Raw genomic sequence first — 16,171 nt, forward strand, 5'->3', positions numbered from 1 at the left:
TTTTACTAGCCTGTTTCAACAGGGTGTATGCAACTAAATTATTGTTGCTTCTTAAGAGGAGCGCCAGACGGAGAAAGAAGGGGAGAGCTCCAAATCGGCCGAGTCATCGCTCCCCACTCAGAGAGACAAATCAGCAGCTGCTTCTTCAAGGTAACAATGTGTTTTTGTTTTGTTTGATGATTGAAGAAAAACTATATTGAGGTTTGGTCTGGCCGCTTGTGCCTCAGAGGTAAATTACATGTCTGTTGTTTAAGTATAAAATATGTCTGTGCTTAGGCTAACAGTGATGTTCTTTATTTTAGAAAACAGGAAAGCAGTGGTGACAGTAGTTCAGGTTCAGACTCTGATTCAGACTCTGACTCAGACTCAGAGCTTATTGGGCCTCCACTGCCTCCTCCATACACAGCCCAGGGCGATGAAGATGAGCTGGCGAGACAGTCTCATCAACCTGGCAGCACAGCTCACAGTGATGACGAAGATGATGACGAGGATGCAGAAGATGATGATGAAGATGATAATGTAAGTCTTAAGTGTGTGTCCCCCTTGGAGATGGAGTCAGTAGCTTTTTCCTAAGAAATAAAATAGAGACTTACACAAGAGCAATGCAACTCAGTCATTTCTTTTGGGCCTCCATACACGTGTGGTGGTGACTGTCTGCAGAAACTCTGAAGCTTGTTCCAAAACAAGGGTGAACCTGGTGTTAGGACAGACAGGTGCCAAACGCCAGTGGTTAGCTTGTGCTAGTGTACCATAGCTTTCAGTGTTGGTACAAGCAGTAAATGAATGTGAGTGTGGGGAGCAGGAGGAGGGGCCCAGTTTGAGTGTTGTGTTTACAAGCTGCAATGAATAATGCTACTGACTCTACCTTTAACAGTAGGAAAAAAAGACAAGTATTATTAAATATTTCCCACCACCTCTTCATGTGTTTGTTCCTCCTGTCTAAAATGTCAAATCAGCCTCAAATAAGCATTTTTCACAGCAGACACTTTGACTTTTAACATCAAGAGAAGAACAGTTGTTATTATTGATGTATATATTAGAGCCTTGTTTTAGTCATATATTACAATAAGCCATACAAAGAAGCAAAGCTGAGCTTTCCTACTGTGACATATCAAAATGAGTTCTGTTAAAGGGCTTATTTAAAGGCGCCTGCCCCTTTTTGTGGGGCAGGTTTAAGGTTTCACCACTAGATGGCAGCAATAGACAATATAAACATCAAGTGTAATGCTTAGGATGAGAAAACTATGTGTTACTAAAAACTAAATGAATATTATTATATGATATATAAGTCATCATAAAAATCATAAAATGCCACATTTCTCAAAAAATTCTCAAGGTGTGGTGGTGCTGTGTTTTTACACATAAAAAAATACATTTTCACTCAGTCATCTAGTGAAGTAACTGTCTGAGGTTATAAGTCATATTGCTCGGATTCTAACCTTTAACATCCAGCAGTGTAACTGTTTCCAGTCAGGTATTTGCAGCTGAGGACTGGTTTGAAGCTTTCATTTGTGCTGCCTATTAGAGTCTAAATGCCATGTGTAGTTGTATTTCTGGATGAACTTCTGCTCACATAATGCAGCCTTCTTTATTTCTTACTGTTTCCTTATGTTCATGTCAACGCTGTGCCCTAGAACCCAGTGAAGAAGATTCCTGACACTCATGAAATCACTCTGCAGCACGGCACCAAGACGGTAAGGACTTTTTTTAAGCACCGCACGGCTCTATGGAAACACATTAAAATAAAGACATTAACCTTTATTGTTAGAGGAAAAGTCTTTATTCAGCGGCTTTTAATCAACAATCAACATATTATATTTACATTTTGCACACACTGATATGTCATCATTTCAGTACTATTTTCTCTGTTTTTTGAACATTTGTGTTGAGTTTCAGAGCAGCAGAAATTTCAGGGTTTTTTTTGTGGATGTCTTGTATCTCAGAGAAAAGTGATATATTTTGATTTGGCCTCTTTCTTCAGTGTAGAGACTAAATGAAATACAGGTTCAGTGCTGATTGCTAATTAAAACATTTTTTAGATTTGATTATTTGTTTATGACACAAATATAATATTTAAATATTTAGAGGAGAATGATGACACTGTGAAATATTTAAATGTTTTGAGCATCATTAGATAGATTTGTGTATTATTTTTAAGTAAGGTATTTAACCCCTCAGGTTTCGGCTCTTTGTTTGGACCCCTCTGGAGCCCGTCTGGTGACCGGCGGTTATGATTACGATGTCCGGTTTTGGGATTTTGCCGGTATGGACCAGGCTCTGCAGGCCTTCAGATCCCTGCAGCCCTGTGAGTGGTGAGTTCACTTCTGAGAACATAACGTGGAACGTCAACACATTTGCTTAACATGTGCTTAATTAGACTCAAGCAAGCATGCAGTGGACTCGCTGCCGTTCCTTGAGCCAAAGTGTACACAGGAACAGAAACACTCACACATTTGTTGAGCATCATTGAACCTCATGTTAACTTTGCAACATCCTCCCGTTTCATTCAAAATGAGCCTTTCAGAAGCAGATGGTTTAGATATGTGGATGTTTGTGTGTCCGCGCATGTTTATTCTGTGTTTTCCTGAGTCTGTCATCAAAGAGCAAATTCTTTTTTGGTTTTGGAAACAAGTGGGCTGCGCTGGAGCGGGCTTCCCCTTATTAAGAAAATTTTACGCTACATTTAATTTGATTAAAATGAGATCTAGTGGCCTGTTTGGCTCACTAACAAGCTGGGATTTGTAGAGAGAGCTATGTCGTCCTTGAGGTCCACTTTTGCTCTCTCCTGGCCCAAAATAGCAACTTATGAGCTCAGTCAAACTAAAACAATGAGGAAAATGAGCAATTGGTGGTATGTAATGAGTCTTAAGAAGATGCCAAAGCCTCCAAAGTAAACATGATATTTCTTCTAGCATCACTTTCATTTCAGAAATTCATCTTTCTTCTCCTTAAACAGAGAAACACGTGTCCAGTCTTACCTTTACTGTGCTCAACATTATTTGATATTAACTTGAATTGATAATATATCAGATGAAGTGGTCTGGACAGTTGTCAGCCTCTTCAGTTGCAGCACTGCTGGTGGTCTTTGTAGATACCTTGTAAAAGTCTTTTAAGGCTTTTTTTACACTGCAAGTCCGCAACAGCGCTATAAGAGACTCTGCCATCAGTTCGTCTCTGTACTCATACACTGAATACAAAACGGTGTAATAATGGTGTCTCAGTGTGTGATTTTTTTTTTTTTTTCAAAGATTTTTTTTGGGTCTTTGGGTCTTTTTTTTGTGCCTTTATTTGAGAGATGAGGACTATAGCCTCCATAAATGGGACGTGCGCACTAACCACTGCGCCACCAGCGCCCCTCAGTGTGTGATTTTATACTGCATTAAGGCGTAACAGAAGCAAGGGACACACACACACAAATCGCTGCTCCATCTCACTGGACCCGCCTTCTTACAGTGATCCCATCTCAGCCCTATAACGCCTCTGTTACTACCTCTGATGCCAGCACAGCAGTGGGATGACTTGTCCCCACAATGACACTTTTGTGACTTTAACATAGACGGTCGGCGAGATGTTACAGGGCCGTAAATATCCGCCTTGAACCAGACATGTAAAAATATAACATAACATTTATATATATATATATATGTACATAACATACAATCCTAAAAAGATAAACTTCATCTTCACACAGGATACCTCGCTCTGTTTCTTGTGATACATGTCAGTGAAAGATAATTCTGTTTATTTTTTCTTAAATGTCTTTCATCGTGTGCCGTGTGTCTTATAAAGTAGGATGTGTCATTCCTTTCTTTTCTTAGCTGTATAATCCTGTTATGTTTACAGTGTGTCTGTTGCGTGTTGTAGATCAAAGGAACAACCATCACATGCACGTCAGATGTTGTCCTGTTTTGTTCCTATAGCTACTTGTATCTACTGTTTGTTTTTTCTGTCCCTGAACCCTTTGAAGGATTCTTGTGTAACTATGTTGTGGTGCAGATGTCTTTCACAATCACAGCTCGCAGATGGCCCGCAAACAGATCTAAAACACTTATCGGAACGTGTCAGTACCACAGAGATGCCATGTAAAAGTGTCTTATTTTGTCTGATTTTCTTTTTTTTTTGTGTGTGTGTGTCGTCTGTCTGTGTTTCCTCAGCCATCAGATTAAGTCCCTGCAGTACAGCATCACTGGTGATGTCATCCTAGTGGTTTCTGGGAATGCTCAGGCAAAGGTGTTGGACCGAGATGGCTTCAATGTCATGGAGTGTGTGAAGGGAGACCAGTACATTGTGGATATGGCCAACACCAAGGCAAAGTATTTCTTACACTTAAGTTGTATTTTAGTATGTTGTTTCAGTTGGTTGCTATTACAGTTCAGTAAACTAAGTAATAACTGGAGTCCGGCCACATGGAGAGAAAGTCTGACAGGGAAATAAACACAAGCAGTCAGATGATCAAAAAAGTTGTAAACAAAGTAACAATTAAGCCCGATTTTAGGCCGCTTTATTTGGACAAAAGGATAAACTGGAGCACCAGAAATGTCAGTAATAATCCATCATCGTAGAAGAAAACTTGAGGGTAAATTGCTGGGATGAACCACAATGTAAGTCTGTTTTTCTTCAAAGCACATTTAGCAAACGTGAAGGTTTGTTTCTGTTTATCAAAAATGTTCCTTTCTCTCGTTCTGTATGATTTTTTTTTTTTTTGTGTTTCCGCATTCCAGAGTTTCAGCTTCTGCCTTGAGGAGCACAATATTTTTCGAACGGAACACAATGATATTTAGGGTTAAGACCAAACATAACAAACTTTGACCTGCAATTAATAATTGTTTGACCTATTAAGGGCAGTGAGTTGTGTACTCATTGTTAATAAATCGCCTTTTAAGTTTGTATGGAAAACTTGTTAGCAAACAGTTGCTTATTCACACATTCTGCTTCTATGGTCCATTTTTTTCTCGCCATTTTGAGCTTTACTTCTCGACTCATGATGAATTAAAATCCAACTGTTACTCTCTTTCAGATCATTTTTTGGTCTTTACCAACTCATGGGGGGGGACGTATCTTACTCTGAAGCCGCAAAATGCTCTACAAGAACAGTAGCCAATTGCGTACTTCTGCTCTCAGGGCTTGAGCAGGCTGAGTTTAGCGTGTTTGAAGAGCTTTTTTTTTGCTGAAAACAGCTCTCTACATCGTCCACATTATCCAAATTCAATGCTACATGGACGAACAGATAAATATTAAGACGAAAGTCATGTAAAGCGGAGCATTTTTAACTTCTTTGGCAACAGCAGCAGCACGTCTAAATCAGCCTGCGGAAAACCATCGCAGGCTGGATGCGCTGCTCCTTTGCTCTGTGGGTAAATCCTGCCAACTCATAATGGCAGCAAGGTTCGGCAATGAGCTGGTCTGTGTCTGAATGTGAGGATAACGTTAAGTGCTGTGTGATCAGCCAGAGGCGGCCGCATAGGGGGAGATGAACACCACATGCTTTCAGGACAGTCATGGTTCATCTCTTGCTTGTACCTGCATCTACAAAGGAGGATCCTAATTAAGCGCCCATGTTTGGGTTTTACTGTGTTTAACAAAGCTGTATTGGTGGTCACTAACCATCTGTGCCAGCTGCACTGCATTTAGACATGGTTTATACCACCCATATGAATCGCTTGCTACAAGTGAAGGCCCATTGATCGTGAGTAGTGTTTTCCTGGATGTCCCACATACTTGTCCTGCTCGGTCCCATCTGGAGCTGATGGGAGAGTTTGGTTCAATGAAACTGCTCTTTGGCCCGCTGACAATGTCCCAGTCGATTAGCTGTGTCTCATGTGATAATGAAGTCCTTGCTTCTGCTCCCCCTCTGATGACAGACGGTAACGTGCCTCCTACTGTGCACGGAGAGATTTTCCACACAGAAGGTTTAAATGTGCTTTCAATTGGAGGGCAAGATATCAGATTTTTTGGAATAATAGTTGTTCTGTTGAATCTAGGAAGATGCAAAAGAAAAAAAGAAAAAAAAAGCTCGGCTCTGTTTTCAATATCCAAGAAAGCTTAAATACATTGTTTTGTCCATTCATTGCTCAAACCCAATGGAGTGAGGGAAAAAACAGAAAAGGAGCACAACCTCTGAAAGCTGACACCAGAAAATGTTTGACTTTAAAAAAAACACGAAATCACCAAAACGTTAATTCAATCATTCTTTAAACAATCAGAAATGTTGTCAGTTAAATTTCTGTTTAATTTATAACATTTTTATTGATCATCCAGATCTAGCTAATGCTTGATTAAGTTTATTTCTTGCATCCCATTCATGAAACGCCGGTGTGTTTCTAATGCTGTTTATCATTAAAGTGGCCCTATTAAAGTTATTATCATTCTGTTAATATTTCATTTTTGACTATTTGTTTTCCCAAACTGTCGAGGAATGCTTCTGTTTATTTGGATGTTGTTACCCTAAGCAGGGAAGAAGTCACTCACAGTCCATTCGAGATACAGTAATGTGTGTGTGTGTGTGTTTACCACAGGGTATAACGAACATAGCATTTTATTACGCGTCCTTTTCAGTCGTTTAACAGCATGGTCTAAGCCGTTACCTTTTTATCGATTCTTAAAGTGGTGGGTTTGAAGTATACTAATAATAGATTGGTGTCTTTTTCTGATGCACACATACCGATGTCATTCGGTCAACTTCTGCTGCTAATGCTAGGCTCTGCTTTTTGGAGCATCCTGTCATATCGCAGTATGTCATGTCTGAAGCCTCTTTGCAGCACACTGCGGTGTTCCTCTCTGACCTGGCAGTTCTGTAGGCCTCTCTCTGGGATATATTCCACTTTGAAGTCATTTGTTATGAGTAACTCTCCACAGGAATACCCCAGCAGAGGAAATGTCTAGCAGTTACTCTCGCTGTTAGAAGCTCAAAGTTTGAAACCGTATCACAGCGTTCTGCACTGCTGCAGAGTTTAAATCTGTCATGAGGAGGGCTAAAAGTCAAGGTTGCAAAACAGGCAGCAAATTAGAGGTCCTTAAAGGTCCTTTCCTAAAGGAAGAGTCTTTTTAATGTATAACATAAGTGGTGCCTCCAGGAATCTTCTCTGTGCTTAAAACCAGTCTGAGTCGATGTTCTTACAGACATTATACCTGAACTTTAAACTGCACAATTCTGAAAATGCACAAAAACATAATGGCACCCCTGAAATAATTAACTGTGACATTATATTCCGCATTATGGCTGCCGCTGCAGGTTTAACCATGAAGGACAACAGCCGTCTTTACACATGTTAAAATGCACCTTTGTATGTTTCCACCAGGCCTTCTTCAAGTTTCAAATCAGTTGAAAAAGTCCATGTTACTGACAGTTCTCCACATGGTTCACAGTTAGCTGCTGCACCTCAGTGTCTGCAAGCTAGCCTAAGGATCTGCTTTATTAACTACTTATTGCCTTTTATGAATTAGTAGTTTCTTAATTTTTTTTCTCTCTCTCTCTTTTTTCAGGGTCACACAGCCATGCTGAATTGTGGCTGCTGGCACCCCAAGACTAAAGAAGAGTTCATGACCTGCTCCAATGACGGGTGAGTCTTAAATAAGTGTTGTGAGCTCTGAGATGAAGGAGCAGTCTTTACATTCCTGTCTCTTTTGTTTTAGATTAAATACAGTAAATAATATAACATCAACATCCATTACGTTTTATAGAATAAACTGTCACCAAAAAAACTACAAAATGCACAGGAATATCAAACGTGTTGTTATTCCAGGATTAGTAATTAGTCTACATAAATATTTACGAAGTCCATAAGGGAAAGACATCTAATAATAAATTATGTCATACTATGACTTATTATTGTGTTTGCTGTTTCTAACTGTAAATACATTCTGTCTCTGTTCCATGATTCCATGTGATTTATCAGGATGTGCAAAAACATTAAGTCTGCATCATCTGGAAAAACAAACAATAAAAAGAACATAATGTAATTTTGAATTTTTTTAAAGACAACCTTCATAGTCAAACCTACTTCATATTGTAATTACTTGTCCACTATTTATTGGTAATCTCACTCACCCGGCAGCTAACCTGTGTTGGTCATGTCTAATACTTTTTTTGCTCTCTTGGTCTCTGCCACCAGCAGGGAGTCCTCTAGCCCAGATTTTGCTGCTGGAAATAGAAGCTTTTCCTCACAGCTGTGCATTGACACATGGCACATTTTATATTGGATGCAGTCCAAAGGCAGCCCTTTATTTGCATGCAGTGATTTGGACCAAAGCAACTCTGCTGGAGATAGAAACCCGCCACACACAAACACATATTTCAGATAGAAAAACTTTAGCAGGCTCCGCCCCCTTAAAAGTGACAGTCTACCTGTATTACTGCAGAAACTGTAACCCTCAGCCCTTTTTAGAGGTGTGAGTGAATATTTGTGAGTGAATATTTGTGAGTGAATATGTGTGACTCTGAGCGAGACCACGGTGATGAGTCTAAGTGAGTGTGACAGGCAGCAGCGCAGCAACCCTGTGCTATCATCATCGAGTGGAAACAAGGGCCTCGCTTTGTGGGCAGGCCGCAGCCCAGTGTTTACCAGTGTTCCTGCTCCCCCAGATGTGGGGGCAGGTTTATTTAGCTCTTACTGAGGCTCTGGAAATCCTCCCCTGGCACGTTAGCACTGGGTGTTGCCCCTGGTCGGCTCACAGGAGAGCAAGCGGAGGAGAGGAGCGCACTGGGAACCATTCACAGGCGGAACAGCTGCATGTGAAGGGGGCTCATGGCAGCAGAGCAGGTCAGCACAGCAACGAGAGATGAAAGAGAGGGAGGGCTTGTCTAAAGTGATTTACAGGGGAAAGATTTTTCAATCCAGCCCTTTTTCAAATCTCTCATATTGCACCTTTACTTTGCATCACATTTGTTGTTTGCAGCATAGTATGTGGGACTCCGAAGACTTCACACGTTTACAAAGATCTTTCTTAGTTCTCAAATGCAAGGCACATGTAGCCATCTGGCTTTCAACAGGTGCAAAACATCCAGATTTCACTACTTTAGTCCTTGTTTTTGTGCTCTGGTAGATTCTCTGTTGTAGAATAAAGTATTTTGATGCATTAGCAGTCTCTCTCTCGGGTAAATTTTACGTATTAAATTTATTTGCTTCCCCCAAAAAAGCCAAACAGGCTTGTGACGACCAAGTCAGATATGAGGGGATTCTGGATTTACTCAGGAAATGTAACCTCCTCTTTGGAACTGGCCCTAGAACATTTTTTTAGGACTTTTGCAAGTCTTGGTAGGGTGTATTGATGTGTGGTCGATGCCTCCATCTGCAATGCTCTCGTTATTGTGGAAGGACTATCAAACAATGCGTCTCCGTGCCGCTCTCTCCTTCCTTTGAACAACTTTGGGACTCTGCAGGGGCCAGATTGTAGTCAGTGGGCCTCATGGACCAGCAGTTGGTCGATAGTAACAGTGGGTGTCTGCTACTTGCTGTATCTTCTTTAATCAACACCTTGGTTTTTTTTCTGGCTCTCCCAGTGTCGCCCTAGTTAGAGACTCTTTGTTGTGTTTATTTGAAAAGCGTATTAAGTATGATCACTGGACCGCCCAGCTCCTTCATTTAATGTCCCCTTTTTAGAATCTCATTCATAAGAACAGACTCCCAGCTTGTTGAATGATTTCATTTACAGACCTCTTTTCCCCTGGAGGAAGTGGCGAGGAGGGAAGTACGGATGGAGCACAATAATGCAGCAGCAGGGTGGTAGTGATTGTCCTTGGACACTGAAGGTTCAATGAGGCTTAAGTAGAACTGTGTGACTCAATACCGTCTGCGAGAAGCTTTTCGGCTCAGACTGGTGTGAAAGTTTCCTCATCTGTCATTCTGTTTGAGAGTAGTCTGATTTTAAAAGTGCAAAAGTGTTTTCCAAACATTTTTTATATGTGGTCCAATAGGGCCAAATCCATATTAAGCATTCAGCCACTTTAACTAAATCTCTGCTGAAAGGCTGAACACCTGTTTGAAATCGGCTGATTTATTTCTTGGAAAGTGAAGGCAGTTTGTGAAGGTTTAGTCCCGCTGGAAGAATTTCATTGGCAGGATTGAAGTTGAATTAATTTCTAAAAATACGGCTGGGGCTTCCTTGAGCTGCGGCTTTTCCTGATGGCCAAAATCAAACAGTAGTTACTGAAACATTATTGAATTGATTTGAGGTACACAAACTGTGCTGCGTTCTGTAGATTTGTTTAACTTTGACTATTATTGTGGAAAGCTTTGCATCAAAGCGTCTTCATGGATATGACACTGTGGATTTTTCGGTTTTACTTTGTGTCGTTTTGTGTTCCCCCTGGAGGCCGATAAAAAAATTCATGTTATGTTCTTTTTGTGACTGAAATTTCAGCCAGCCCAGCAGAGGACAGGACAAACGGCGACTTTCTAATCAGAACCACATGTTACTTGTGTCGAGTCTTGGGACACACAAGCGCATGTGAACACACAAATACACACAATTTGAGGAATGCTTCCAGGAGGTTTGAATGCCAGGGATTCCCTTTGTGCTGGCCTGATGTCAGAGCTGCAGCTGGATTTGGATGTGTGGCTGTAAGGAAGGAGACCCTGAGGACAACATGGTCGCACTAAGTAGATTCATGATCCTCAGCTTTGATAAATCCTTGTGTTCAAATATATGTTTTCAAGTAGGAGTAGGTTAATATTTCTTTGAAGTAGTGTATCATGTTTGACTTGATTATTAACTGCTTGCACTATAATTTTTCCATTTAAGTAGGTCGTCTATTTTTCAATGCTTTCAGCCAAATGCTTGGTGATGGCTTACATTGCCATTGTTACAAGGGGAAGAGGCCCTTGCTGCTTGGTTAAGTGTGACAGAACAGGGACAAAGACTGAGAACAGACCCTCAAACATTGTGTGTGAACATGTTGGGGCGATTCACACATCAGGTTCATCCACAGTCCAGCTCGTCTCAAGCTGTTGCTCACCTTACACAGCAAGTGTTCCATATCTTGCCCAAGAACGCACATAACATACCTTTAAAGAGTGCATTCATCCTTCATGTTCAACTTACAACCATGGCTGAATTTTTCAGTCAGGACCCTCTTTAGGGTGTAAAGTATTATTTTATTATTGAAGTAAATATGAGACCAATTTCTTAAACTGAGCGAGCTTATCAACCAGATTTCTTGATTAAATTTGAAAAGCTGTCTTCGCTTCTTTTAGCTTGAGTTAAGCATATATATATATATATATATATATATATATATATATAGAATTCTGCTTAACTCAGTGTATCTAAGGTCCTATGAGGAGTTCTTACATGTTATAAAACAGACTGAAATTAGTCTCTTTGTGGGCAAACAAGACCATCAGCGACAAGATTGATCATGATACATACATACACACAGAACAGGTGTTAGAGGAGGGGATGACGAGAACCCTGAATTAACAGCCTTTTTTAAGTTTTATTTTTGGCCACTTTTGCCTTTATTGGACAAAGAAAGTGGAGACAAGCCAGCAAAGGGCTGAGATCGGATTCTAACCCAACACCGCTGCGATGAGAAGTGTAGCCTCTGATTAACAGCCTTCTTTTGTTTTAGTCTACAGGAGGATGAGATTTTTGTTTGAAAAAATAAATTAAACTACTGTACTTGATAAAATCCGCAACAGTTAAGAGGTACTGATTTGCCAACAGGGGGCGCCTAAGTCAACACAAAACAGAAGGAGGCAGAATTTTCAAAATATTGATAAAAGATTATGGGCTACGTATCAGGTCTACTATTGTGAGTTACCCTGCAATTTCCACCCCAAGCTTAGATGATGTCATCAGCCCACCCACTCGCTCAAAATGAAAAACTAATGTGTACTTCATCACACTACGGTTAACTCCATGTACGCCACTACTGGACAATGCCAGGACATTTTTTGGAAAATCTTTGCTTCAACCATCAGTGCTCAGCCTTTCTTGTTTTTGCTTGAGTGCCCCTGTGTCTGTTCCTCCTCCCAAATCGTGGAGCGTCTTCTCACTCCTTATCCGTCGTTCTCATAACAAATGCCCCAGTTATTCAGTCAACCAGCCACCACACAACAAAACCTGTCCACATCACCAGAATTTGACCTACGTACGTCCTCAAAGCAGAACTATGCCATTGTTATCCATTCATTCTTATTATCTCATCATCTTGAAAAGTGATCCAAGCAACCATAGCTCCCACCAGGACTACAACCTGATGCATAGATAAAAATCTGCGGCCTAGGGAGTTGTCACTGTGCAGTCGAAGTGTGAGTGACTGTGGAACCTCATAAAGAGCTGCATGCATGACCAAGGATGTATGGGTCTCATTTGATAGTATTCATACCTCTGTCTTTGAAGCAGTTGTGCAGGAAAAGGAGGCTGCTGATTGAAGGGAAAACAGGGTTGAAGAGAGGAACGGGTGGTTATGTTTTCAGTACTTTCTTCTGGTCACTTGTTAATATTTTGACACCTCATACTCTTTCATTGCTATTAGTTTCCTAAGACAACTACCTCCTCTAAGAGAATAATATCTGGACGCTGCCCCAGATGTTTCCAGTGAGACTGGGTGAAAGTTAATTAGTTTCTCAGATCCCTCTTTGCATACAGAAGGTTTTCACACTTAAATTAAAAGTACTCGAGTACTTCCTATTATAAGGGTTTGCAGATCCGGGTGTGCAGTGAGTGATTGCCCTGTGCTCCACACTGTTGGGGCACCCAATCAGCCGGCACTGCCATATTTTGGAAAGAGTCCTTAGCCCTTTACGATAAATAGCATTCCAGGTTTTGTGTGCTACGCGAAAGGTTATGTTGTCTTTAGTGGCCTGACAGATGCCTCAAGTCTTCTGTAAACAAAATAGAGATGTCTCTGTGAGGCAGCAGGTGGACCAATTTGTCATCAAGTCCGTGACTATCACTCTTCCTCATTCACTCTCACACAAACACGTGTATATCTGCTCGTGTAAACACTTACAATGCAGTTGTAGAGCGACCCTCTCTTTTTTTTTCCCACCAGAGTTTTTGATTTATTGACGGCTTTGGTTTATGTGGATTTAAACGCAGCCATGCATCAAACAGAGTTTTATTTGACCCTTGCAAGTCCTCACTCAAACCACATGTCTTGAGCTGGCATTTGTATCACATTGTTAGAGTTATCCAAACACAGTTGAGTGTGTCTGTCTGTGACTTTTGTAGCCAGCCACAGAGGAATCCTTCCCTGGCTTTGAGTAGCAGCATTGACTCCATGTTTATACTCCTCGGCTGACCTCATGACCCAGAGGTCGAGATGCTCACTAGAGCAAGCAGGGTGTCACAGACGCATTTGGACCCACTCTGTCTGGCATTAGTGCCTGTGTGGGTGTGTGAGAGGTTTGCTTAATATGTTTATGTGTAGTAGGTAAGGGAAATACCAGTGGAGGTGTGAGGTTCTTGTAGTAATTAGTAGATTTGCCTCTATGTCAGCAAGTTTGTCTTCTTTTATCACTCTCTGTATTTAGTTTTTGTCATTTATTACATATAACCTTATCCTCACTCATACATTCATTCTTTGAGCCCTGAACAGGTGTGAACATAGTTAGATGAAAAGAGAGTGACTAAAGTAAGGTGGGTTAAGTTGAGAGCGACACTGCTTGCTTGGACATCCTCTCAACAGGAAGTCATGCCAGCAGAGTCAGAGGTGAAATGTTTCCCCTGGTTTTAATACAAGTACAAAACGTTTTTGTTATTTATCAGATACTTGAATGAACAAAAAAGTGACTTTTGGTCTTCTTCATTTTTGTATTTTGTGTTAAATTTCTAAATGGACGACTAGCCCTACAACCCTTGTGCTTAATTTCACTGCTATAAGGACATCCTTAGTTATCTTGAATTCTCTCATTAAATAAATACTAATTAAGCTAGTATGTTTTCAATGTTTGAATATTAACCTTGATTTCAGGACATTATTGAATAAATGTACTTTTTGCACATTTACTGTTTGAAAACCTTGAACCTCCTCTTGGTGGTGCATGTTGTGTTCTATGCTAAAGGACTAAATGAAATCTTCAGACATGACTGTCACATTGGTCTACTGCTGTGCTGTTTGCTAACCCCTCAACCTGCTACTTTTAGCTGCCCTACCCTTGTGTCCATGTGAAAGACATTACGTTGTTGGCTGATGTCTAAATATGTTTTGAGGGACAGATACTTTGTGACTATGGCGTGATGGGGGATCATTTATTCGTTTTTCTGTCTGTCCATAGCACCGTGCGCACATGGGACGTGCAGTCTGACAAGAAACACAAGTCTGTGTTCAAACCGCGCTCCTTCCAGGGGAAGAAAGTCATCCCCACGTGCTGCGCCTACAGCCGTGACGGGAAGCTCGTAGCAGCGGGCTGCCAGGACGGCACAATCCAGATCTGGGACAGAAACCTAAGCGTGAGTTTTTAAACGTACACACATACCAACCATAACAGTATGTAGAAGGTTGTAAACTTAGGAAGTCTGTTTTGTTATGGCCCTCAGTGCAGAGTCATGAGCCTTAGGTCATCCGGTCACAGGGCAGAGAGGTCAGAGTTCAAAAAGTCATTAACACTAACCAGAATTCAAAATTCCTGCTTTTCAAATACATTTGTCCAATCTGGGAGTAGTTGAGAATATTATCCAGTCCGACCAGTGTTTACCCTGTGATCACATTTATCAGGAACATCGCTGTCAGCTTCAACTTGAGTTCCATTGAGTCCTGCAGAAAGAGTCTGAATCCATTTTTCTTTGTCTCTGTGAGGCTTTTCTTAGACACAGCAGTGCCTTGAGCTAAAAGCTTACATTAGCAGTGCTAACCGATGTTAAGCAGCTATCATGTAAACCCTGTATATAATAAGTAGACCAGCCTCCATCCTGTCACCCATTGGTTTGTAGTGGACCATTTTGGAGTCTTGTGATGGCATTTCCTGTTGCCATTTTTTTTATTTTTTATAGCCGTAAGTGACCATATTTGGAGAACAGTTTAATCAAAGTGTTACAAAATAGCTGATTATGTAACTGAATGAACTGATGTGTGATGATTGAAACGAGGTTCATAAAAGTTACTGGGAGGCCAAATCCCAATTACCCTCTTTACATTTTCCACTATTTGTTAATTATGTAATTAGTGGATCAAAGTGTGCATTCCATTCTTCAAGACTCACATTGTTGAGGTAATAGTTGATCTTGGCTGCTCTGTAGTATTGCATTACTTTCTTTTGCACTCTCTTATTTGACTGTTTTCACTTGAGTTATTTTGACAAATTGTTGCAGATGATCAAATTGACTTCCATTCAGTGTCAGATAATGCGTCTCCTCATCTTTCATCAAATGGGTTAAACATGCCTGTCATTCTATCCGCGAGTCTCTCTTTCCTCAAGCTGTCACAATAACTTGCTGTTGTTTCCCTTTAGTCAGTGACAATCCAGGTGTGGCGGCTTGCTACGCATTTGCTTGCTCACACACATTACGAAACAGACTGGAAGAAGAAAAAAGAAAGTTGAGAGGTTCAGTTCTGTTGGGGAGGGGGCTTAGGGGACCTGCAACAATCGTAATTCAGTACTTGGATAGAAGACGTATGTCAGGCATCATTCCAGTTTGGTGTTGTCTTACATCATGGCTCGCTCTTTTGCAAACACACTTTCAAAAGTTATTTTCCAAGGTGTTAGAAAAATATTACAGTCACTCGTTTGGGAGTCCTAAAACACTATAAACCAACATTTCAAGACTGGCTATAAAACTTATGGAGGACTACACACATATAGTTAGAGTATCCAATACAGCCAGTATTAAACATCCAAGTTGTTTTTTTTTTTTGCTTGAAATGTTTTGGAATATTTCTACTCTAGTTCTTTTGTTTCACTACATATCTTTTCATCTGTCCATCCCCTTGTGTAGACAAGGTTGAATGCCTCTGTTTGTTAGTTTGTATAAGAATAGTGGCAGTGACAATTAAGCTGTAGTTAGTGAGTTGGAACAGCTTGATTGGACTAAGGGGCTTATCCAGATTAGTCAAATGGGAAGTAGGCTACCCGATAATTACTCCCAACAGTCAACTTTGTAATCACAGGACAAACAAAACATGTACGTAGCTAGATGGAGGATTTGTCTTCTCTGCTTCTACGTTCCTATTGTCAGAGCTTTTGTATCGACTCCCACCTCTCCTCCACTCGACCATCAGGAGTGATTG

The 16,171-nt window shown here is 40.7% G+C and overlaps 1 protein-coding gene across 2 annotated transcripts in view; it reads left to right on the top strand.

Annotated features, from left to right (window-relative positions):
• The window catches only part of LOC132991920 (WD repeat-containing protein 70), a 40,296-nt gene that overhangs the window by 2,658 nt on the left and 21,467 nt on the right, over positions 1–16,171 (top strand). Inside the window, exons 4-10 of one of the 2 annotated variants that reach the window (XM_061060911.1) lie at positions 57–150; positions 303–532; positions 1,642–1,694; positions 2,179–2,312; positions 4,155–4,308; positions 7,483–7,559; positions 14,223–14,397. In XM_061060911.1, the coding sequence (XP_060916894.1) occupies positions 57–150; positions 303–532; positions 1,642–1,694; positions 2,179–2,312; positions 4,155–4,308; positions 7,483–7,559; positions 14,223–14,397 (917 nt within the window). Of the gene's footprint in view, positions 1–56; positions 151–302; positions 533–1,634; positions 1,695–2,178; positions 2,313–4,154; positions 4,309–7,482; positions 7,560–14,222; positions 14,398–16,171 lie in introns of both variants that reach the window. The other variant, XM_061060912.1, reaches the window with a different exon arrangement.

Source organism: Labrus mixtus, chromosome 17 (assembly GCF_963584025.1).
Source record: "Labrus mixtus chromosome 17, fLabMix1.1, whole genome shotgun sequence".
Taxonomy (NCBI): Eukaryota; Metazoa; Chordata; class Actinopteri; order Labriformes; family Labridae; genus Labrus; species Labrus mixtus.